Raw genomic sequence first — 23,392 nt, forward strand, 5'->3', positions numbered from 1 at the left:
TGTGGTTCATGTCGTGATTATTTCATTCGTTGACCCTGGTGTGGTCATGTAGCTATTATCTACGATCATGGCGCGGAAGCGTGTTTTCCTTACAGTTTGTACATGCCACCACGGTGTCAGGCGGATACAACCTCAGTACGGTTGACGACCGAGATTTGTAGCATTGCATGTTGGATTCTTTGCTCAGGCAGCCCAGACGTCCTTACCAACACCCTCGATCCAGTTGCCCAACTGGTTGACGCTTGCGTCCCACTCCTTCAGCCGCCCCCTCATGCTCTCGATTTGCTTCATGTCCAGGACCTTGGGCTGCACCCAGTTGATGCGCGCGATCTCGGCAACCTGGTCAATCTGACCCTTGACCAAGCCTAAGCTCAACGCCTTCATGATCAGATGTTCAATCTCTTTCGGTTGCACCTTCGTCTCCTGCGAGATCTCAGTGAAGGTCATGGCGCGGTCGTGCGGTGGTCTGCGGAAGATGGTCTCGGTGAGGGCTGCGAGAGAAATCTTCTGGTAGAGGAAGGTCTGGTGCTCCTTCAGTAGAGGCACCTTCGAGATGTTGCCCGAGAGGACGTCATATGCGCTGAGGTCACCACGGTTGAAGGCGAAGAGGAGGTCGCGCAGCCATGCGTGGGGTGTGTTGACGAGCGAGTCGAGAATGGGGTGGAGGAGCAGCTCGCCGAAGTTGTAGATGGAGTCTGACACAAGGGCGGCGATGCTGAGGTCGTATGCGCGTGACTGGCGCTCGCGGAGCTCGAGGTCGGCAAGATCGACGCAGGCGAGGAACAGTAGGGCGTTCTTGTAGTAGGCGGCAAATTCGTGCTTCGACTTGAGTGTGTCAGTATGGGGCACTTCAAGCTTATCGAACGACGCACCTTGTAGTACTCTGCGCTGGCTCGGTAGAAGGAGGCATGCACAACCGTCTCTACCGAGTCGAAGTTGTCGAGGATCTGCTCGCACTCGTCCAGCTTCTTCTTGGCTCCTTCCTCGTCTCGTAACCTCAGCTGGATGCTGGCGGCGGCGACTGTGGCGTAGACATAGGCGTCTTGTGAGGCGGGCTTGTTGACGCTCTCGGCGAGGTCGTTGACGAACTTGAGGCGCTCCTTGTCATCTGTAGAAGTTAGTGTCGTCGTGCGTGTGCAGTGCGTTCCCCATGACCTGCCCTTGAATTGTGTTGCAGCACTCAGGCCTAGTGTGACAAGCTTGAGCTGGTTGATTTTGTTTGCGAAGCTCTTGATGAACGTCTCGAAGAAGGGTATCCGCTGCTTGGCGCTCTCCGGGTGCTCGAAGAAGTCGATGAGCTTGTCCGTCAGCTCGTGCCACAGCTTCCTCTCCCAGTAGTCTTCGAAGGCGATGAAGTACTCCTGCAGCTCCTCGGGCGCCTGGTCCCGCGCATCGCCCAGCAGGTTCGGTATTGTGTCCGTGTCCATCGCCATGATGCAGGTGCGTGTGTGTCGAGAGCGGTGCTGGTTGGTTGTTGTGGTGGGCGGGGTGGTGGGGACTGGAGGCGCGTGAATGTGGACGTGGATGTGGATGTGGATGTGGACGTGGGATGCTTGGGGCTTGCCTATGGCGTCGCGGCAGCTACGACGCACGGAAGTGCAGGCCGCCAAGCCCCGACTTCATCATGCAAGCTGCACGTCGAAAGCTCGCATACCACCCTCCCGCCAGCCATTGAACGCCGCAACCATGGCCCTGCCCCTTCGCTGTGCTCGCTCCCGCGCAGCGATGCCGGCCCAGCTGCGCACAATCCGCGTTTCGCCCTTCTCGACCTCGACAAGCCGCCCAGCAGGCCGAATCAACCACGATGTCAGGATCACCAGGTACGGCCGCTGTCCTGCGCACCAGGACCGGAATACTGACTCTCGCGCAGGACCGGAAAGCCCATATTGACCGTGTCCGCCGGACGATCCTCGCTCGGAGGTGCGCCGTAGCCCGCAGCCACACATGAACCAGCTCGCTCACACGCACACACAGGCTACACAGCAACCGTATTCGGAGCGACGGGCTTCCTCGGCAGATACGTTGTCAACCGACTTGGTGCGTCACTCTTCAGCGCAGAAAGCAGGGCAGAGGGCTAATCCAAGGAAACAGCTCGATCAGGATGCACAGTGATTGTGCCCTTCCGCGAGGAGATGGCGAAGCGCCACCTGAAGGTTGCTGGTGACCTTGGCCGCGTTATCTTCATGGAAATGGACCTGCGCAATACCGCGTCGATTGAGGAGAGCGTTCGACACTCTGACATTGTCTACAACCTCATTGGTCGCGACTACCCCACCAAGAACTTCGACTTGGCCGACGTCCATGTCGAGGGAACTGAGCGCATTGCCGAGGCCGTTGCAAAGTACGACATTGACCGCTATGTCCACGTTTCCTCGCACAGCGCCCAGCTCGACTCTCCCTCGGAGTTCTACCGCACCAAGGCCCAGGGTGAGCAGGTAGCGCGCTCCATCTACCCGGAGACCACCATCGTTCGCCCGGCGCCCATGTTCGGGTACGAGGACCGTCTCCTCCACCGTCTGGCTTCTCCCTCCAACGTCATTACCTCCAACTGGCTGCAGGAGCGCTTCTCCCCCGTCCACGCTATCGACGTTGGTATGGCGCTCGAGGCCATGCTGCACGACGACACAACAGCTGCCGAGACGTTTGAGCTTTACGGACCTACAGAGTACACCATGGCTGAGCTGAACGACATCGTCGAGCGGGAAGCTATGAAGAAGCGCCGCCACATCAACATTCCTAAGCGCGTTATGAAGCCTGTCGCACGCTACGCCAACAAGCTCCTCTGGTGGCCCATTCACTCCGAGGACGAGGTCGAGCGTGAGTTCATTGACCAGTACATCGACCCCCAGGCCAAAACATTCAAGGACCTCGACATCGAGCCCGTGGAGTTGAGCAGTCTCACATTCGAGTACCTCAAGGGCTACAGGAGCTCGTCGTACTACGATTTGCCACCCATGTCGGAGCGTGAGAAGCGTGAGGAGAAGAAGTACCTGCACGTCATCGATGACCAGTAGAAGGGCGAGGAAAGAAATGAAAATCTTGCGACGTGTGTAAATACCTTGGCTTTTCCTTTACCGGACTACACGGATCTGTAGAATCAATCCCGTTTCTTTTGTGTGAACATAGTTGCTGTCCAGCGGGCTTTTTTTCGGTGTAATACGCAGCTGACAAACTTAGAGGGTGATTGCCATATAGACCGTCCTGCGAGACATTGACAACACGAACGCCCTATGGCAATCTCTGCTCACTTGGGCGTAGCTCCTCCAACTCGTCTCACTCTTACGAAGGGGATGCTGATCATCTGAGCGGGGTTCTTGTAGACTATAGATGCTGTCTTCAAGTCAGGCACCTTCTGTACGACCATGATCGAGTCACTTGACGAGCTGGCTGTAATATTGCGAGGTTCAGGAAACATATGTAGATAGGGAATGCTGACCAGTCTAGCCGCAACACTTGCTCACGTTCGCCACATACTATAAGCTTGCTATTAGTTCAGTCACCATGAGTCTTATCCAGGACGGTTCCAATCACGATTTATGTCGCTGCTCTGCCTTTTACCAGATTTGCTGAATAATGCCAACCTTGATCTAGAAGGTGCCGACTGCACGACCAGTCACGGATTAGAGTGGGCTATGGTTCCGATTAAGACTGGAGTTATTGCTGTTGCTCTCGGCAATGTATCAGCTGCATCGCAGAAAGGCATACATTCCATCGATGCCGTCTGTCTGTCAATAAACGTGATCAAATATCCTTCCCTACGCCCTCAATTTTTTTGCAAGGACACTCCTGCTGCGTACCCGCCAGAAAGAATGACTTCAAATCTAGGTGAAGGTGACTTTAGATATGTTGCCTCTAGTCTTACTCATTTCTCTCACCTTCTCAGCTCCACACCATCAAAAACCCCGCTCTCTCAAAGCCATTGGCCGACTCTACACCAAAACCATCATCATCACGCCATCAAAGTTTTTTTGGAGATGGGCGCTCATATCAACGACAAGCGAAGCAGTATTGAGCCGCAACCGCGCTTTGCCGTCTTCGCTGAGACGAAACTTCTACTCAACTGGGGTGCAAATTCTGGGCTGACTTTTGCATCATAGCAGCACAGAGCCTTAAAAGTGGCAGCGCGATTGGACATGGCAACGTCGGGATTATTTCTGGGCTAAGGTGATGGTGGAATCGGGCATTTTGTCATGGCTTCCAAGTCCCGAGTTTGTGAAGACAGGCAGCTAGTCCCAAAGAATAAAAACTCGCTCCATGGACTGGAGCTGGAGCCTACACGACGGCCACACGGAAACCTATTCATTGATGCGACGATGATCGATCAACTGGGTTGTGCAGGGAGATTGTCTTATCCCTGGAAGCCTTGAATGCAAAGCCAGTGACCGACGACTCGATCGGCGCATCTATGAGAGCTCATTGTATTACTGCGGTAACAAACAGTATAATAATTCACAGTGGCGTAATGTGTAAGGTGAGTGCAGACATAGCAGGAAGGTGCGTTCTCGAGTCCAAACACGACCTTTCCACATCGGGTACAGTGACGCACTATCTCGGTTTGCTGTTCGGAGTGTCGACGGGGCCAACAAACCACCACCGACTGGTTTGCGCCTCGCACGATAACTCTTTGAGCCTGCGTTGCCAGGGACAATGATTTTGGTGGCTGGCCCGCGAACACAGTATGGCATTTGAGGTGTCGTACAACCTTGAGAATGAGCAACAGTTCTGGGATGGTGAGAGAGTTTTGTGCTGCTGTAACCCCACTACCAGAGACTGACTTGCCATGCAGAGCTCGATGACATAGTCTCGACACGATGCCAGGAGGAAGAGAGTATAGACAACTCTCTGCGCGCCTTTCTTAATGTCACGACTAGCTACAAATGTAACGTAGTTCCTCGAAATACGCCGAATAGTGTTGACCCAAGACAGCCGAGTATCTCGACACCGACTACAGCGTCGCAAAATGTATCTTCCGCGTACTAGAGGGCGAGCTGTTCATGACACACAAGGAGTACGTGCGTCGGCAGATGATATACTGCCTTTTGCAGGTATGTGGCAGGAGGCGTCCGGGTGCGTCTTGCGAGTGCAGGGTGAACTGATGCTTGTGCAGGAAGAAGACAACCCTACGATCTACATCGTTGCCGCTCTCCTACTATACGACGGCCGAAACAGTGGCGACGACGTCATCTTCGAGATGATGCACACTGAGGGCAGTTTTCCAAGATTAGTGGAGTTAGTACAACTGGAGAGCGTGCAAGAGGACACAAGATTACACCAAATGCTCTTGGAACTTCTGTATGAATCATCGCGAGTACAAAGACTCACTTGGGAAGACTTTGGTATGCTCTGACGGTTCTGAATATTGAACGATCAAACGACTACTGATCATAGTGACTAGCGGCGGTAAACGACAACTTCATACTGTATCTCTTAGGTATCATCGAGGGCGCCTCTGATGATGCCGAAGATCCGTATCATTACCCAGTCATTCGAGTTCTGGTATGTACATCCACCGCCGCTATCGGTTTTGCAACTAATAGTCGTATAGCTGGTCATGAACGAGCAATATTTGGTAGCTTCTACCAATCATCACAAAGACGGCCGTCCTCCAATAACGAATCGGTTAATCAAAGCACTGTCCAGTCATGGCATGACATACAAAACCTTTGGGTGTAATCTGATACTTCTCCTAAACCGAGAGTCGGAAACCTCTCTTCAACTTTTAATTCTTAAGGTCTTGTACCTTCTCTTTGGCAATCCTGCAACTGCTGAGTATTTCTACACAAACGACCTGCACGTTTTAATCGACGTCATCCTCCGGAACCTAATCGACCTTCCACACGACTCGCCCGCTGCCAATGCTCTGCGACACACGTACCTTCGGGTCCTCTACCCTATATTGACGAACAGTCAAATCAGCAAGCCGCCTCACTACAAGCGTGACGACATTCTCAGGCTTCTCCACCTTCTCGTAACGAGCGGTAATCACTTCGCGCCTGTAGATGACACCACGCAACGGCTTGTCACACGGTGTACCAGCGTGCCATGGTTGCAACCGAACACCCTGAGGAACGAACCTGGATCCCGTAGTAATGATAGTACGACATCGCCCATCGACCATATCTCAAACGGTCAAAAGGAGCTGGCACGGCGGGCATTGGGCATGAGTGTGCAGGACGGGGGCGAAAGCTCAACAAGCGTTCTCGAGATTGCATCTCACACAGAAAAACCTGGAGTTCAAACGCCAAGTATTACGCATCCTGAACAGGCATCCTAGAGCGAGGCATGCGTGACGTCTCGACGTACGCGTCACAATCGTCATCATACTTCGATTTACACGTTCAACGAAGGCTTCTATCTGATCTTTTTGTTTTTACCTTGGCAGTGGCAGCGCTTTAGCTGTCTAGGCATGGTTGCATGGATGGCGTTTCGAGGTCATACAGCATTGGACAGCGCTTTGAGCGATTCTTCTCCCATTTTCAGCAATTGTATCGCTTGCTGGGACTCTTGTTATGACTGCACACTTCGTATATCCCAAGTTATTCTTATACGCTTATCGACCATGCCTTACGACAAACGTAGACTGTGTACTCTGGTGTTCCATGCTCACACTGTTCAAATAACCTACATTGCAGTTACACGGCAGCGAAGAGTAGCCGGACGAATACAATGCGGAACGCATCGCTGACTGTCTTGTAGATCTCTGCAGTACAATATCGATCGAACATCGGAGGTTCGGGATCAAAGAGCAGCCTGCGCCACTGCGTACGCAGAACGCGTACGACGACAAGCCATAGCGATAAGAACAGCGGGTTCTTGGCTGCAGCTCGGCTGCGCGGCGGAAGCGCAGTGCGAGGGATGTGGCGTAACGTCAAGAGTTGCACAAGGGCATGGCAGACGTTTGTACTCCTTGTGTTGCCCGCTCTGCCCTCGGCGTTTGTTTTGTGTCCGCTTTCACATGATACCAGAGGCCATGTCTTGGATATGTTGTACACTGGTTGAAGAACTTGCTTGGCACGTTTGGTTTGCAGCTCTCCTAAAAGATACAAAGTCCGACAGAGACAAGTACGCCAATCGCAACCTCACAAACTTCCTTATCTAGTACTCTGAAGTCTCACGTAACACAGAAGTCAGTCTTGGCCAGGCTGCAGAGAATCTAGACTTTTTCTCTAGATGCATGCAGTGTAGCAACCACCTTTTCCTGTCATCCCTTGATTTAGCTGCGACTAGACAGATGCAACGACATCAGCATTCCGTAAACCGAGCGGCTGTCTACCGGACGTTACACTGACAGCGACATGCCGAGCCTTATAGACCAGAGCCGCACCAAGCAGCTAGAGCATTCCGGCAGCACGACATCTAGGTGCTCCAGCTGGCGCTGAACACGAATCGCACTTGCTGCGAGTTTCCAGGAAGTTGTAGTTTAGGCACCGAATCTGCTTAGCACACTTCTGTGTTCCGCCAGACACTCCTCCTGAGTGAAAAATGAGATCTAGGAACGCAGTTTGCCAAACACCGCCTGCCCAGCTCCAGGCTCCCTAATCGAGCTGAAAACAAACAAACAAACATGATGCAGTCTGAGTGCATACGACGTTGGGATGCGGTTACTGGGACTAGCGATAAGGGCTGGGCTGGAGGCTAGGATAAATCCACCCACGGTACGGATTTCCCCGCCGCCCACAAGCCACTTCCGCACCGAAGCGGCAGTAGTGCATTGCCCGATTAGGCCGACACAGGTCTCAGAACAAGCGACCAGGGCTCGGGGCTCCGCAAACCAAAGTCCAGAGCTCGACAGCTTTGGCACCAGTATGCACGAAAACGTGCCTGAATACTCTCAGGATAGTCTGGGTGTCCTCTCTGCATCTTCGTTCGTGTCGAGTCCATCTCTCGAAACGGCGGCTGCTGATCCCTGATACGGAATCTGATTTCTCCATGTCGATCATCTTGTCTCGACTGTCTCGTATCGAGGCCAACGCAGATCTGGACATGTGCGTGCACAGTTGGGGTCCCGTATCCACTCAGATTCCACTGCCAGGTTCACAAACACCGGGGTCGGGGAAATCTCCAGCTACAAGGCTGCCCCGACTCGCAGGCTGAGGCCGTGGTGGGATCTACAGCGCATTGGATTCCTGTTTCACCCGAACGCTCATCTCGCTGGATTGTCCGCAAATGATCGCTGCATGGATAGAGTTGAAGATAACCTGGATGCTGGACTCAGAGCTGCATGATATTCATCAGTGACCGCGCGTTCGGTATCTGTTGCTTCAGCCAAGAGAACCCGTGAAAGATCTGCAATTGGCTGCCACCTAGACACACTGTTTGCGGTATCCGGTAGGGCATTCGCCAATCTCACACAGTGAACCGGTTCGAAGGGAGAGGGGCACTGAAGTCATCCAAAGTTGTTTAAAGATCTTGATTATATGTGGTATTTCGTAAACCGATGCTCAACCTCAGCCTATAGGGAGCTCCATACGCCTACGTTTAACAAGATGGTATCGTGAAGAATCGAACCGCATGTTCTGCTCCCTGCTCGAGTCTGAACGTTGTGAACGAAACGCTTTGAAAAGATGACATAAGAACCACTACTCGGTCTAAAGTCGTGAGTGCTGCCCAAACGCTTAACATCGTGAAAATGAAATTGGAAGATACATTCTATACCATGCGTTCAGGCGACTGAGCAGATTGTTCGAGCTTCTCGCGCGAAGGCATGGTGCTGGGAACTCGGGTCGGTACTTGCGACAGGGCGGTGGGGGTCACCAAGCCAACCGCAGTAGCGTCACTTCCCAATCGAAGCTTTTCTTTAGTAGAAGCCTGCTTGCGAGAGAAGTGGTGCGCAAAACTCTCGCCATCGAAGCATGGCAAGTACCAACGAGCGACCATCATGCAGACAAACGACAAGAACAGATTGGCTCCTGACCACATCTGTACTGTGATGTAAGTGTTATACTCGGTGATGAGATGTCCTGCAATAATGGGGCCGAGAAGTGCTGGCAAGGCAGCAAAACTGTACATCATGCCGACCCAGTGACCAAGCTTCTTCCTGGCCAAGGCCTCTGTCTCGGGAGTGGTGTAGGTGCAACTCAGGATGTTGGCGACAGATGCAGGAGGGAGCCCAATGACCATGCCGGAGAAGATTCCGAAAACAACGCAGAAGGCGATGGCATCTGTCTCTGATCCAGCCAGGCTCCAAAGAACGAGTGTAAGAAGTGAACACACAAGCTGAGAGCCGATATGCATGTTGAGTGGTCCTGTCTTGTCGGAGAACTGAGCGAGAGTTAGGCGGCCGATAGTAGAAGCTCCATTCATGATGGTCAAAAACCAGAAGGTCTGCAGTGGCTGGTTGCTGACATCTTCTGGTATCGCTTGCGCAACACCAGAGCTGTTGCGAGTTCCGAAGCCTCTGACGGCTGCCCACTGGAAACTGTTAGCAGTTGGACCTTTTCATGGCGTTTTCTGTACCTACCTCCTCGAGATTGAAGAAGACTGGATAGAAGCCGAAGAACATGAAAGCTACAGCAGCAGTGAACCAACACCAGGCTTTGTTGTGGAATGCATCTGTGTCAAACCAGGTGCGAACCTTGAACCAGCTCTCTGGCTTGTGGTACTCGTGTGCGGGGTTTGGTGTGGCGAAGATGAAAGAGTAGATGCACGTTACTGAAGTCAGGGTGGCAACGTAGCGGACTGCGTTGTTGAAGCCAACTGTCTCAATAAGATAGCGTAGCATGGTCGGGTAGATGACACCTGCAATGCTGGCGCCACAAGCAACGTACCCTACAGCGAGTCCTCTTCGCTTAGGGAACCATGTAGCAGCAACTATAGGTTGATTAGCAGGATGTTGAAGTTGACGGTGCGTAAGCTTACCTTGAGAGCTGGAGACGAAGAACGGAGCCATGCCCAAGCCAACAACGAATCCTTGAGTCGCCCATATTGGGCCAAAGCTTGCAATAGCTTCGACGCTGCTGGGGTGCACTGCCGAGAGTATGAAGAGGCCGAGAGGCACAAAGACAGTGCCAAACCCAATGACCTTACGGAAGTGCCCAGCGTCCAACAATCGGCCGACTGGATTGGAGAGAAGCAAGACAAGGAAGCATTGCGAGCCGCCGATCAGGTTCAGCTGCAGCTGATCCACTGTCCGAAGTGAGTGACCGACGTAGTATGAGGACCAAGTCCCGTATGCGTTCACCAGTCCCCATGAATCGAACATAAGAAAGAAGCAACCCAGCAAACAAGCGTATGCCCGCCATGTTCGAGGCCAGTCAGGCTCGTCATCGTCTGACGAAGGACGTCGAAACTCTCGCATGGATGGGACTTCGCACGAGGTCGATGTTGACAACGGCAGGCTTGTGTCGCTGTCTTTGCGGTTGTCTTTCTCGAGCGACCGTGAAGTCACTGGGGCGGGGGTTTCCATGTTTTGGTGTGGGGGTGGTGGCTAATGAAGAAGGCGTGACACAGTGGGTTGTCAACCTGTAAAGGTCTAGTTGCTTGACACGTGCGTTTGATTGATCAGACGTGCAGGATCTGGTGTGCAAATGATGGAACGAAACTTATGGGGCCCACTGAGGGGTGGGAATGAGGTTTATGTAGGTGTGTTCACACTGGCACTCTTGTGCATATGAAGCTTGGATCCGGGGTATGTAGCTAAGAGGTCGGGTTGATATAGAGGCCCACATCCCGCAAGCACGCGCGTACATCCTGTGGCTGGTTCCTCACCTTGGTGACGTGGTAGTCAAACAGTCCGTGCAATAGTGCATCACAAGCCGCGGGCGTACACAAGCAACGCAAGGAGCAAGTCCAAGGCGAGCCAAGCAAGAGAGCCCACATCTACTACAGGACCCTTTGACTCCGCCAGCCTCCAAAGGATGGTCACGGACGCGCTCGGATATCCGCAGTAGAGGGCCAAGGCTGCTGTGGGTACGTGCTGGCCAGATGCGGAAGATAGCGTACAGTGAGTGTCCGGTGTCATCTTAGTGTTGAGTTTCCCCATGGGAGGGCATCCCAACGTTGGGGGTGGAACAGCGACCCACGCCTATGATGACGGTGCATATATCGCAGTCTGTTGCGAGCCTGTTTGTTGCTGCTACAGTTTGGAAGGCATCATGCGCAATCTTGGCTCGCCCGCGGTCTTCCACGATTGGTACATCCCAATTGTCATCTTTCCCTCTCTTGGCGGCACATGCTATGACCGACGCAGCTCATACGCCGGAAAACAACCGTTCCATCTGTCGCCCAAACCTAAAAGTCGTCGCACAAGCGCCACAGACTTCGTTTGCGACCAGGGAAATTAGAGAGCTCCAACGTTGTAGTGGCGGAGCGGGCCTCTCTTGGCATGCCGGCGGGAGGCGTAATGTTGGAGGTGAGGATTGGGTCGGTATGTTCCACAAGCCAAGAGAATGATGCACATTCCGCCTTGGCTGTATCCACCTGTGCTCCACGATTCAGAATGCAGCCAGTGTTGCCGCAGTACTACCGCTGACCCATTGGGCAGGTATCGCATGGGTGATGGCAAGGACCGGTGCGGGCGCGATATGCTGAGAGCTGTGTATGCATCACTACCAAGTCAGGCACAAGGAGCAACACTCAACAGGAGTAAGAAGAGAGAGCATACCGGATGATTACGACAAGCACCGATCTGCTTGACAAGATCGCGACATTGAATGTCAGTTCCAAGACAGATCGTTACTGGGATGTTGTATCTATGTTATCTTGACACAGCCTCAACCGCTGCCTCTTAGCGGCCGCCCCAGGGTAAGATCGCCAGTTCTTCCACGCTTGCAGTTCCTTTTGCTGCAGCGAAGATAGGGGCCGCAGCCCGTCGTCATCCCCAAGTGTCTTGCGCTACTTCGTATCAGCATAATGCAGCATGCGGAGCCTCATCACACATCATGGCGCAGCGGTGAGAAATGGGCGCGTGGTTATGTCGTTGAGCCGTCGCAGAAGGGTATTGACCCCCCACCCCATAAACGCCGGATTCGTCTTACTGGAGAATTCAAACGAGAAGCATCGTTTCTGAAAGACGCTGCAAAGTATATCGGGCAGGAACGACGATGACAACAAGCGTGAGCTGGTGAGCACGATTGCGGTCAAAGGGGCGCTGCTTTGGTGTGGGAGTGCATCTCTGGCGGATTGACGAGCCATCGCCAAGAGATCAGCATCAAGCTGCCCATCATCGACCAAAACAGGAGGGCCTTATCCATTTCAAGACGATCGCTGGACCACGCTGGCCAAGTCCGGATTTTCCCTAGCATGCAAACCTTCACGATTCGTACACCGTGATCGACAGGAGCTTCGAGCGCGGACAAAACGCAGCTCAGCCCCAAACCCTCCTTATCTTGGGGTTTCTGGAAGTCAGACCTGTGCACTTGTCATGACTCGCGATGTTGATGTTGGGCATCGCAACGAGGTGTTGCTACCAGGCAGGCTCGGGCTTCTGTCCTACTCGTGGTAATCTTCCTGATGCAGGACAATATATGCAACGTCACCGCGGTCTTGTATAATTCCTTTTCAGAGACGATAGACTACGTCAGGCATGTTACACTGTAACGTATTCAGGCGTAGCCTGGGATGGTACTTACGGTGGAGAGCCGAGAGTAAATGTCATGCATCGTTGAACCATGCGACATCACTTTCTTATCCCACACTTTCCACCTGAGCCTTGCCCACAGTGATGTCGGATGGAAGTCCGCAGTCTTCTTTTTTGCTGATTGAGCTCTCCGCTCTAAAACCTGTTTCTGATCCTCTGATATACCGATTTCGATGTTTGTTCATAGCGTTTGTCAGTACGCTATACATCTCACTGAGCGACGCCTAACGGACTCGGCAGGGTTTGAATCTCACCGACACATCAGCAGCTGGTCCAAGCAGCCGCCAAGCAAGACTTACTGCTCTGCAGCCTAACCCTCTATCGTGGCACCTATGGTAACATGCGTTGGGTTCGTGCGATGCCGTACATTCGCATGACCGATACTTTCCTGTTGATGCACACCCCTCAGATATACATGGTGCACTTAGTCGTTGCACTGCAACTGTTCTGCGGCGTGATTTTCGGAGGAAAAAGCAAGGTGTTTGCTGGCTGCGTGCATTACAGTTGGCAAAACTTTCGTCGATCGGTCTACCAGCGGACCATAGATGATCTTTTGCCGGGAATCAAATGTTCCTAGCCGGGTCTTCCTTTTGCCTGAGTTCCGGGGTTTTTGTAGTCGTGAAGTCTAGTTATATGTTGTTTGCAGAAAACCTGAATCTTCTCATCTGCTCTTTCTTCCATTTGCTCTTTGGACTGTGGCGAACATTCATGACTTGCGCCGCTCTGCGAGGGTACTCTTTTCCCCCACGCTAAAGTGCTCTTGAGCAAGATTCTCCCAAATCACCGACTCTGACGCCTAGAAAGATCGATGCTCCGTCCGATACCGGTGCAGCTAGAGGCCGGAGCACACTTCCGTGACTGCACATAAGACAGTGCTGCAATACGCCAGCTCGGCCCAAGCGCTTCCTGTTCCTTTGTCAATTTCAATCTACTCACACCTTAAATCCATACTCAGACCTACCAAAGCCACGCACGCGCATGCACGTGCGCAGCCAGTAAAAGTAAAGCCTAGAGATTACGACACTCACTTATCCTCATTCCTTAAGCTCAAGACCACGGACGACTACCACCACGCGCTGCACAAGACGCACAAGAGTTGTGTCAATAAACAAATACGAGCGGGGAGGAGCGGAAACCACGCCACAGTGCAGTCCACAAGGATCCTCGCTTCAAAGCTCGGCATGCATCGCCGTTAGTCATACGATTTCCGCCATGCATCAGGCCACCATGAACCCACCGAGGGCGCAAACGCATTCGCTCCGCGACGACACAGCACGAAACTCTACAACAGGACATACAGGGTGGAGCGGAGCGAGCTATTGGAGCTCTACCATCTATGGCAGGCCTTGAGCAGAACGCAGACTGACGGACCGACGTTCTTGAGACCACGCAGATTTCTGATCTGCCCCAGCAGCACAAGAAACAATAAGCTATCCGCTACCTTGAGCCCTCGCAGCACTGTAGGGGAGTATTGAGAGGAATCCGCGAAAGTTGCGTGCCGAATCCCGCTCGATAGGTTATTACCATGTATCCGCTCCGCGAACAACACACTACTTTCCCGCTCCGCATCAGGTCAGGCCACCGGGCAAACAAACAAGGTAAGGGAGGAGCGGAGCACATGTGTTTCAGCCTCCTCTTTGCCAATATAATGCATCCGCTCCGCGCTGTGTCGGTCACACTTCCGCCGAATAAATCCGCACCGCGACAACACCACATCTGGCCAAGTCGTTCAAGAGCAGCCGCGACGCCACATGCGCATGCGAGCAGCAGGCCAGCGTTCGATGCATTTTGCGCGAAACAGCATGAATCTTGGTAATCCCGCGTTACGACAGCGTCCCTATTCTCAGGCTACAGCAGGCAGCCCCAGACCACCGGAGCAACTACGCGCGAGCTGTACTTTCATGCCGCGATAACTACGTGCCGACCTCTGACCTGCTATCTCGACACCGTAAGATTTGTATCGTAAGATGATTTTTTTCCAAGAAAAAACCAAAAAACCCAAAAAAAAAAAACCCCCAAAAAAAAAACCCAGTGCCACCACACACCCAAGCCGCGCCATACACGCCCGGTCCCGCCACGATCCGTACATCTGACAGAGGCGTTCGCGCAACTCGACAGGCTGGGGTGAGAGCAAGCAAACCCCGGGCCTCAGAAAACGGCTTACTCGCAACGACGTCACGACCAGGTCTTTCGGCCCGGCATGCAGCGCCAACACGTCACGTCGCCAGCGGCTGAGCACGGCGAGGTGAGACGGGTAGCGAAGGCTCGGGGATTCAACAATGTCAAAGTGTCTGATTTCCCAGGTATCCTTCCCGCAGTTCCCTAGGCGAAACACAAAGGCACTGCGCAAGTGAAAGCACTGATGGAAAACTTTGCGGCTTTGGACTGCTTACCTTTTCGACATGGTCAGAGTCGCTGATCTCCACAATCGTCGCAGTGCATGCACCGGTGAATAAACACATAGCCATGTCCTGGTCTCTCACTCGTGCGCGTGGATCATTACTGCAGACCAGCAGCAGCAGGAACGGATCGCTAAGAGAGGACAACCAAGTCCAATATGCTCTCGAATGCATGCATAGAGAGAGAGATGGGTAACTTCTTGAATCTTCTCGCGGAGTGTGCAGCGTGGTGTGGTCTGTTGGTTGAAAGTGTGTCGATGTCGTGGAGGGTGGCGGCAGGCTGAGTGAGATGGGTGTTGGAGAGAAGGAAGCACCGAGGTAGGAACATGGATGAGGGTGAACTTGAATGATACCTGTAGATCTAGCATAGTTACCAGTATGCACAGGGGCTGTACCTATATTGTTTTTTATTTACATGTGATGGTGAAGAGGTATTGCAGTAAGATTGATACGTGGTTCGACAGGTGTCACGCATGGGAACTGATCAAGAGGTAGGTTGAGTATAGATATTCGCTCGATCAAGCAGCTAGTCAAAGCCCACCAATAGATGGCGAGACGGCGATATCCAGAAGAACGCCTTGCTCCCCCAGGTAGCATTAAAAGGAGCAGACGGTTAGCAGCCCCGCGGAACCCAAACTCCGAGCAAACAACCGCCGAAATCGCTGGCTGAAGTACGCAAGACAAAGCAAATCGCAACATTCGCGACGGCAATGACCCTTGGGCCGACTTCATCGAGAGCGCTCTGTTCAGATGCCCTTGATAGCCATGGTGCGCTCGCTGTTCAGCTTAATCGCATTCCGCTCGTGGCTCTCCTTCTTGCAGTCCTCCAAGCCCTCGCACTTGTGGTCCTCCAACAGCCTGTGCTTGCCGCAGAAATGCCCGTTGCAGAAGCCGCAGTCGCCGACGATGCGCTGCGCCGCATCCTTGCAGTCCTTGTGGCTGCAGCGGATCTTCTTCGGGGGCATGCCGCCGCGCAGAGGCAGGGCCATGTGCAGGGTTGCGTTGGGCGCGATGGCATAGTCGGCGAGCGTGGTGGTGGGTGAGGACAGGTGCTTGCCTGCGTGTACGAGACGCAGGTCGGCGGGCTCGGGGAGGTTGGTGCGCAGGGCGAGCAGCGAGCGCAATGTGGAGATGGACGTGTTGGCGGGTATCGAGAGAGCGATTGCTGGATGGTGTCAGTAATGCGCACGTGAGAAGCCTGGGGGCATGACAGGGAGTGGCTCGGCGGTTCCGAGGCTCGGAACCAGAGATGCCGAGATGCGGACGTACTGGAGTCGCCGGACACGTTTTTGACGAAGATGTGCATCGTCTCCTCGGCATCCGAGCCCATGGAGCTGATGCTGGACACGGAGTCTGAGCGGCGCATCATGACGGCGGTAGTGGTGCTTTGGTGTGCGGAGCGTGCGATGACGGTGATGATGCTGGTGCGGCCGTGGATGGCGAGATAACGGAGATAGCGCCGGTCGCAGTTGCAAGCGGCAGGTGGGCAGGCAAGGCAGGTGTCGTGTGCTCAGGTGAGGAAGTGGGCGGGACAAAAGGCGCAGTGGCGTCTTGTGTAGAAGTGAGGGTCGCAGTGAAGTCTGGTTGTGAGGAGTGAGGAGTGAGGAGTGAGGAGTGAGGAGTGAGGAGTGAGGAGTGAGGAGTGAGGAGTGAGGAGTGAGGAGTGAGGAGTGAGGAGTGAGGAGTGCGGAGTGCTGGGCCGAAGGCGCCGTGGGTGAGCAATGCAACAGCGGGTGTGGTGAAAGGGAAACGGTCAGGACGGCGAGGTAATGGGCGAGTAAAGGTGACGCAGGCTGGGGCGCTTCTTTTAACAGATCAACGCCGGCAAAGCACATGCCAGGCGGCCGGATGGCAAGACCATGCACTTGCCAGACTTGCCAGACTTGCCAGAATTGCCAGAATGGCCAGGCTTGCACTCGACTCGAGCCAGAGTGTGTCCAACCCGCGGCGATGCACATGGTGAAGCAGCTGACGTGACCGACCGAGCGCTTCCACCGCCTTCCACGCCCTGCATTGCCTCCCAGCCCAGAGCCATGCAGGAACACGGCGCTTCCGTCATCGTCGACTAGGTACCTATTGAGCCGCACCACCGCTGCCTGCTGTGTGGAGCACTGCACCTTGTTCGCTCCCTAGATGTCTCGCCTCTTCAAGGTCATTCAAGCTCGTTCAAGCTCGTTCAAGCTCGTTCAAGCTCATTCAAGGTCATTCAAGATCATTCAAAATCATTCAAAATCATTCGAGATCATTCAAGCTCATCCAAGCTCATCCAAGGTCACCCAACATCCTTCGAGGTCATTCAAAATCATGCATGCCATCCATGGTGAACACCAAGCCACCGTCCAGTCCGTCTGCGAATCGCCTACCTCGCCGGACTTGCCCTGGCCGGTGCAGTGCAGGTGACACGTACTCGCACCAGAGGGCATGCTGCAGTGGGCGACAGCACTCCAGCGGGACTGCCGGAGCGCTGCACTCCTGTTGTTGTGCCATCCAATCTTCATGTGTCTCACGCGCCTCATGCAAATGCAGCTGCACGGCGGCCGCTGGAGGCATGTAACACGTGGTCCACAGCAGGCACTCTCGCCACAGGCGGCTGAGGCGCGTGCTGGGTTTGGCGATTGGATGCCAGGGTCCCAGTGTAGGGACACGCTGCTGCTGCACTGCTCGACATCCCCGTCCGGCGATCCTCACCATCATGTTGGCGAGATTGCTGTCGCTGCTCTGCCGACTGCACACGCACACGCACACGCACACGCACACGCACATGGACATGACTGGCAGCCGTCTGCTTGACCGGTCGACCCCTTTGCCCCTGTACGCTGCCAAACGGCTCCACTCTCTTCGACACCCATGCTCGGCAGCGTACAGATCGATAGTCCATGTACTCATCACCTGTCGCCTTTAAGCGACATTGTCGTATTGCTCAACGTGCGTATCCGACCCAAGGACCAAGCTCGCTTTACATTCCGTGAGCACCGTGGTCGCACAATCCAATGACACACGGCGGGGGACGGCCACGTTTGGAACTGGTTTGACCATTTCGATCCTGACAGTGCCACACATGTTCCAGAAACGTTGGCCATCCCAACTTCAACGGCCTATTGTCACTTTCGCCTGGGATCCCTGGCATCTTTAAAACCTTAGGCTCAACGACACACCCATCAAACGGTAAACACGGATATGGATTGTGTACGCTTCCTTCCATGATGCTATCCTACAATGCAACTCTGCCGACTTCACCGTCTACAACATGCTCTTTGGGAAGTTCTTGTACGCTTGTCTTACGCCCAAATCACTCAGAATCTCTTCCGTGCCACCCAGAATCGCATCGAACTTGTACGTGCGGTGGAACTCCTCCACGTACTTGCCCATGCCAGACTGTGTAAGTCCTCGTCCACCGAAGATATTGACAGCCCTATCGGCGATCTCATGCGCAGATCGTGTGGCGTACGATTTGAGTAACCCAATGGGCCCACCGAGCAGCTTGGACTGTTGGGCGTACGACATGTGCGACATTTGGTAGGCAATGGATTCGAGCCAGGCTTGGTTGGCCTCGACGAGAGAGATCATCTCTGCCAGTCTGCGCGTATCGTTAGCATACTTGCATGTTGGATCGCGGACAGGGAGCTTACTTTTGTCGAACGGCCGGCTGTTCCACCAGCTTCTTGCCAAAGACGATCCGCTGGTTGCACCATTTCAGACACTCCTCGACAATCGTACGCGAGTGTCGGATGACGGCGCAGGCCATCATGAAGCGCTCGTGGTTGAAGTTGGCCATGATCACAGCAAAGCCCTGGTGTTCTTTGCCGAGCAGGTTTTCCACAGGCACCTTGCAGTCGTTGTACTCGACGTAGGCAGTTCCGGCAGTGGTGGAGTAGCTGGTCTTGATAAGCTTGGTCTCAAGATTCTCGTCCCTCTCGATGAGAAGCACAGAGAAGCCCTTGTCGGTCTTGCATCCAGTGACAAAGTAGTCGCTGAACATGCCGTTCGTGATCCACTTCTTTGTGCCTCTGACAATGTAGTGCTTGCCGTCTGGTGTCAACGTCGCAGTCGTCCTCAGCCCAGCGACGTCTGAACCGGCAAACGCTTCTGTAATAGCCAGGCACATCTTCTTCTTGCCAGTCAGAACCTCGTTCACAACTCGTGCCTTGTGCTCAGTCTCTGGCATCCACTGAAGGACTGCAGTCAAGGAGATGGTCATTCCCGCCATGTTACCATCCTGGAAACCTCTGGCATTGGCGCGCACGCCCTCTTGCGCCTGAACAAGGTCGTGCAGGTAGTCGAACTCCTCACCCTTGACCACACCAAGCAGGTTCTTGCCGTGCAGATGCTTTCCAGGACCCAGACGCATAGCCAGCATGTGGTTGTCCGCCATCTTGTCGATCAACTCCTGAGGAATGTATTTGCCGCTCTTCTCGCACTCCTGCGCCACCGGTCTGACCTCCTTGTCGATGAATTTCCGCACCTCCTTCTGGAACTTCCTGTGGCTCTCCTTGAAGTACGGGCTCTTGAACTGCGGTCGCAGCCACAGCGGCTCGGCGTAGGGTACGGGGCTCAGCTCGCCGGGCTGGGTGACAATGACTTCGGACTTCTCGCCTTCGATGGTGCCGATGCACAGGTCGGAGTACTTTTCAAGCACCTCTTGTCGGTGGAGGTTGTAGAAGGTGGTGGTCGCGTCGGTGCCAGCGACTTGCTCGAGGACAACAGAGCCACCGGGGTGCGCGTCGGCAAAGTCGGTCAAGTCGTAGACTTTGTGGTCAACAATACACCACATGTCTTCTGGGGTGTTGTGCTTTGCGACGGCATCGCGGGTAAGAGCTTCGCCAGACATGATGGGCTGAGATGCAGTCTAAGGCTGTGCAGAGAGAGTGTTGAAAGAAACAGAGAAGCGAAGAACGGCAGCACTGAAAAGGAGCGTATCTCGCTACACGCTCCAGCACTTAAATGTTTTGCCTCGGTCAGCCTAGGCAAGCTAGCCCTCTCCGCACTGCTTTCCGTGATGGTGGAGCGAGTGGGTTGCGTAGACTGGGGTAAATCGATGTACCGAGGCATAATCGTCTGCCTTTTGATTGGCGACGGTAACTGGAATGTGGTTAGCTTCCGACGCCTCTTATTAAACATCGAATGCTCTGACCTTGGCGTCCATCTCGTGTACTCATGGATCTGCTTACATTTCGTGTGTTTTGTCGCGTCTACCTGCGTGGAAATCGCGCGTCGTGGACGTGTGAGGAATCAACCTTCCATGTCACTTGAAACACATCAGTCCAGTCCGTGATCCTCGTCAACGCACAACTGTCCTATTATCCAGTGTAGAGACAGGATTAACTGTACAAGCCAGTTCGCTCGTAGTAGCTGTTTGATTCACATCTGCTGAAGACCATTTGACTTTAGTAGTAGCTGGAGCGAGGGCTGATAGTTGGATGTTGGCTCTGAAGGTGTAGAAAACACGCATGCCACAGCTATCTCTCACAGTCTTCATTCCTCTCCATGCTCTCACTGGCAGGCAAGCAACCACTGAGCTGACTTGCCTTTCAGAAGTCGACCTTCCACCTCGTCCATTGCCTGGCCGCGCGCTCTCAGCTCTAGCAGTCGGTCCATATCTGCAATCTCTTCTCGCTTCCTGTCCGCTTGACGGTCTGAGCTCTCTACCTTTTCTATCTCGATCCCCGCTTGCTCTTCTTCCAGGTCTCTCAATCTCCGGTACCGTTCTGTGTCTCCGTCACCAGCTTCACTCGCCCACCTCTTTGCTGGCACCACCGCAGCCGTGGACTTTGACTTGGGCTTCGGCTGGGGCTTTACTTTTGGTTTGGGTTGCACTTTGTTCATGACTGGTTTCTTGATCTTAGGTTGAGCCGACACCTCGAAGACATTGCGTGGTTTAGAGCGTTCTGAAGCTCTGTGCGCCACACTCTCATCCGTACCCGCCTCCATGGCTTCAGGTCTGTTCGTAGACGAATCATCAGATAACGTATATGAGAGACTCTTCGGGAGTCTGGTCGGTGGGCCAATGTTCGTCAACTTGTAGACAACTGGGTCGCGTTAGCAAAGCCTGAGTGTGACTCTGAATCTCTGACTTCCTCCAGCCGTTTCAATGGCTTTTTGGATGAAGACCAGAGCGCTTCTGAAGGTACTTCTGGCTTCCAGCGAGAAGGGCAGATTAATCCCGGCAGCCTCCCTGAACACGTAGCGCACCAACACCATCAGCTCCTCCCTCGCAAGATTTGAACCTTGGTTTGCAACGAGGCCAAAGGGATACATGTTGATGGGAAGACCAGAGATGTTGTGCTCCACCTTCGATGTATCCGAGAGGAAGCTGAAGCGAAGATATTCAACTTCGTCTGGTTTCAGAAGATACAGCTTCAGTCTCGCCCACGCCTGGAAGTTATCCGTTTCGCCGAGGAAGAGAATCTTTCTATCTTGGAAGTACCTCATATAGTCCGAAATAGCGAACGTGTACGCGGTCGATTCTGAAAACTGGTCCAAGGCCCTCCCGAGACCCTCGTTCGCGATGAACCTTTCGATGTCTTCGACGTGCGACCAAGTGGTAGAAACCGTGGACTGCTCAACAACATATCTTTTCTCTGTGGTATCGTCTGTACTTTCAGCAGTGTCGCCTCCACTATGCGTGCGTAACAATCGAGCTGCCATGACCTGAGTTTGGTTCTTGCTTCCAGCCATCTCTGTTACCGCGCTATTGAGATTTTCGAGCCCTGTCGACTATGTCATCGTTATTCGGTCCCTTTTTCGCAAGATGGAACCTGACAGGCAGCTTCTATGTTCTCTTCGTCGCCCACCGCAACACGACTTGAGAGGAGAGGTGTACTACTAGTTGAAGGCGTCTCACTACAGCGGCACCGCCCTTCTTGAGTACAGGAAATATACCGTTGTATCTGCAGCTACTAAGGGCTATATACTGCTGTATTAACGAGAGCTACAAGCAGATTTGCAATGTGGGCAGACACGGTCGCCAAGCGAGCAGCAGGCGGTTGAAGTGAAAGTCAGATGAAATCCATCCACTGTAAAATTCACGCACACGCCCCACGTCAAACGGCTTATGACCTATAGAAGCTTCTACTTCAAATTCTCCCACAGTGTCTCCTGATTGATATTGATGGCACTGAGAGTTGCGTCTACATACATCGAGCGCAACTCAAGCGCGTACCATTGCAAGTTTACACACCCACTTTCTGGATCGGCGTTACTCACAGTAACGCAAGCATGTATCACGAACGTGTCGACGTCCTGTCTTTTGCCCATTAGCATTTCAGGGCGTTCGAGCTGTGCTGGCGATTATCTTCTATGTAAATCAAGGTCACTCGGTGTTTCCTTCATGCCCGGAGCTATCAAGCGACGCGTTCCAATAAATGGCAAGCACCTAGAAAAACTAAGAATCGCTGGTGTTTTAGCTATCAGCAGCTGACACGCATTTAGAAGCCACGGCGTCCGCTAATGCATCGGCGCTAAAAGTTAACTGACTGTCTACCATACCTAAAGTTTGTCATCGACAACCCAGATCGATGGATTTGAGTTGTTGTTGCCAGGTTCGACATGCAAATAAAGCTCGCATCACGCGGCTAGATCCGCGGTATCCTTGCATCTGCAATACTTCAAACGCCCGTTTTCGCTATTCATCACGCCACAATGTCTTTGGGGTTGTTGCTTGAAATAGCACTACATGTCACATTCGTCAATTTAAGAAGTTGTGATACTGGTGGTTCATAGGATTAGCTCATCGCCCATAGATTAGCGGTTGTTTGTGATAAGCAGATGTGCAAATCTTAACGACACACTTCCTCAAATATCCCACTAGCCACTAGTCAAAAGTCTACGATTCTGGGGGTATGATCTTTGCTAAATAGACCGACCAACCAACGACCAAGTTTTCCGGCGATTCCAGATGAGCCTGAGAACTCTGGACGCGGCACTACCGAGGTGGCTTGGAAGAAACCCCAATCAGACGAGCCGCAACATGCTTCCGGACTTAAGACCGCTAACTATAACTAGCCTGTTTCGTCTTTCGCGTCGTTGATAATGTCACTCGCTTTAGCGTACCAAAGCAGTACAAACAAACTCAGGTGGATTGACAATGCTGATCCAAGAGCTCTAGGCAAGTGTTGCTGCGATTTTCTAGCCATGTGCATTCTAAAATACAACGTGGAAGCAGCCGAAGGGATGCTGGAAACCGAATCTGAAGATGCCATCAAGACCTAGGAATTGGGGACGGTTGATGAGACAGCGGCGAAAACAGTCGGGGCATCTGATAATGGTCTAGAAGCTCTTTAGCCGTAGAATTATGACCGGACCGACGCTGCAAGCCACAGTGCGGAGAAGAGCTGCAGTAAAGCGAGCCGAGCCACCTTAACGAGGCTAAGGTTACGGACTGAGGCATCCCGAGAGCCGTAAGACATAGTTGTAGCTA

The 23,392-nt window shown here is 53.3% G+C and overlaps 7 protein-coding genes across 7 annotated transcripts, besides 7 other annotated features; 2 read left to right on the forward strand and 5 right to left on the reverse strand.

The window, feature by feature from the left end:
* Positions 1-183: 183 nt before the first annotated feature.
* EKO05_0009785 (26S proteasome regulatory subunit) lies at positions 184-1,433 on the reverse strand (the record flags this gene model as incomplete). The annotated part of the gene is made up of 3 exons (XM_059637616.1): positions 184-825; positions 873-1,108; positions 1,181-1,433. 3 exons carry the CDS (start codon positions 1,431-1,433, stop codon positions 184-186), a joined length of 1,131 nt encoding a protein of 376 aa, XP_059493599.1.
* A 26-nt stretch (positions 1,434-1,459) lies between these two features.
* Positions 1,460-1,495: a tandem repeat.
* A 17-nt stretch (positions 1,496-1,512) lies between these two features.
* Positions 1,513-1,548: a tandem repeat.
* Positions 1,549-1,686: 138 nt separating this feature from the next.
* EKO05_0009786 (Protein-lysine N-methyltransferase efm5) lies at positions 1,687-3,014 on the forward strand (the record flags this gene model as incomplete). Its single annotated transcript, XM_038942720.1, has 4 exons — positions 1,687-1,820; positions 1,871-1,920; positions 1,975-2,037; positions 2,092-3,014. 4 exons carry the CDS (start codon positions 1,687-1,689, stop codon positions 3,012-3,014), a joined length of 1,170 nt encoding a protein of 389 aa, XP_038795159.1.
* A 1,664-nt stretch (positions 3,015-4,678) lies between these two features.
* EKO05_0009787 (pre-rRNA processing) lies at positions 4,679-6,274 on the forward strand (the record flags this gene model as incomplete). The annotated part of the gene is made up of 6 exons (XM_038942554.1): positions 4,679-4,730; positions 4,787-4,879; positions 4,927-5,045; positions 5,108-5,336; positions 5,396-5,496; positions 5,546-6,274. 6 exons carry the CDS (start codon positions 4,679-4,681, stop codon positions 6,272-6,274), a joined length of 1,323 nt encoding a protein of 440 aa, XP_038795160.1.
* Positions 6,275-8,649: 2,375 nt separating this feature from the next.
* Positions 8,650-10,405, reverse strand: EKO05_0009788 (uncharacterized protein; the record flags this gene model as incomplete). The annotated part of the gene is made up of 3 exons (XM_038942506.1): positions 8,650-9,411; positions 9,461-9,810; positions 9,859-10,405. The coding sequence occupies 3 exons, from the start codon at positions 10,403-10,405 to the stop codon at positions 8,650-8,652; spliced, it is 1,659 nt and encodes a 552-aa protein (XP_038795161.1).
* A 5,317-nt stretch (positions 10,406-15,722) lies between these two features.
* EKO05_0009789 (uncharacterized protein) lies at positions 15,723-16,345 on the reverse strand (the record flags this gene model as incomplete). The annotated part of the gene is made up of 2 exons (XM_038942573.1): positions 15,723-16,141; positions 16,246-16,345. The coding sequence occupies 2 exons, from the start codon at positions 16,343-16,345 to the stop codon at positions 15,723-15,725; spliced, it is 519 nt and encodes a 172-aa protein (XP_038795162.1).
* A 217-nt stretch (positions 16,346-16,562) lies between these two features.
* Positions 16,563-16,670: a tandem repeat.
* A 169-nt stretch (positions 16,671-16,839) lies between these two features.
* Positions 16,840-16,890: a tandem repeat.
* Positions 16,891-17,121: 231 nt separating this feature from the next.
* Positions 17,122-17,247: a tandem repeat.
* A 456-nt stretch (positions 17,248-17,703) lies between these two features.
* Positions 17,704-17,738: a tandem repeat.
* A 478-nt stretch (positions 17,739-18,216) lies between these two features.
* On the reverse strand, positions 18,217-19,804 carry EKO05_0009790 (uncharacterized protein; the record flags this gene model as incomplete). Its single annotated transcript, XM_038942680.1, has 2 exons — positions 18,217-18,553; positions 18,606-19,804. The coding sequence occupies 2 exons, from the start codon at positions 19,802-19,804 to the stop codon at positions 18,217-18,219; spliced, it is 1,536 nt and encodes a 511-aa protein (XP_038795163.1).
* Positions 19,805-20,466: 662 nt separating this feature from the next.
* On the reverse strand, positions 20,467-21,651 carry EKO05_0009791 (uncharacterized protein; the record flags this gene model as incomplete). Its single annotated transcript, XM_038942687.1, has 2 exons — positions 20,467-21,002; positions 21,048-21,651. The coding sequence occupies 2 exons, from the start codon at positions 21,649-21,651 to the stop codon at positions 20,467-20,469; spliced, it is 1,140 nt and encodes a 379-aa protein (XP_038795164.1).
* Positions 20,739-20,794: a tandem repeat.
* Positions 21,652-23,392: the final 1,741 nt, after the last annotated feature.

The sequence above is a fragment of the Ascochyta rabiei genome, chromosome 17 (genome assembly GCF_004011695.2).
Source record: "Ascochyta rabiei chromosome 17, complete sequence".
Classification (NCBI taxonomy): domain Eukaryota; kingdom Fungi; phylum Ascomycota; class Dothideomycetes; order Pleosporales; family Didymellaceae; genus Ascochyta; species Ascochyta rabiei.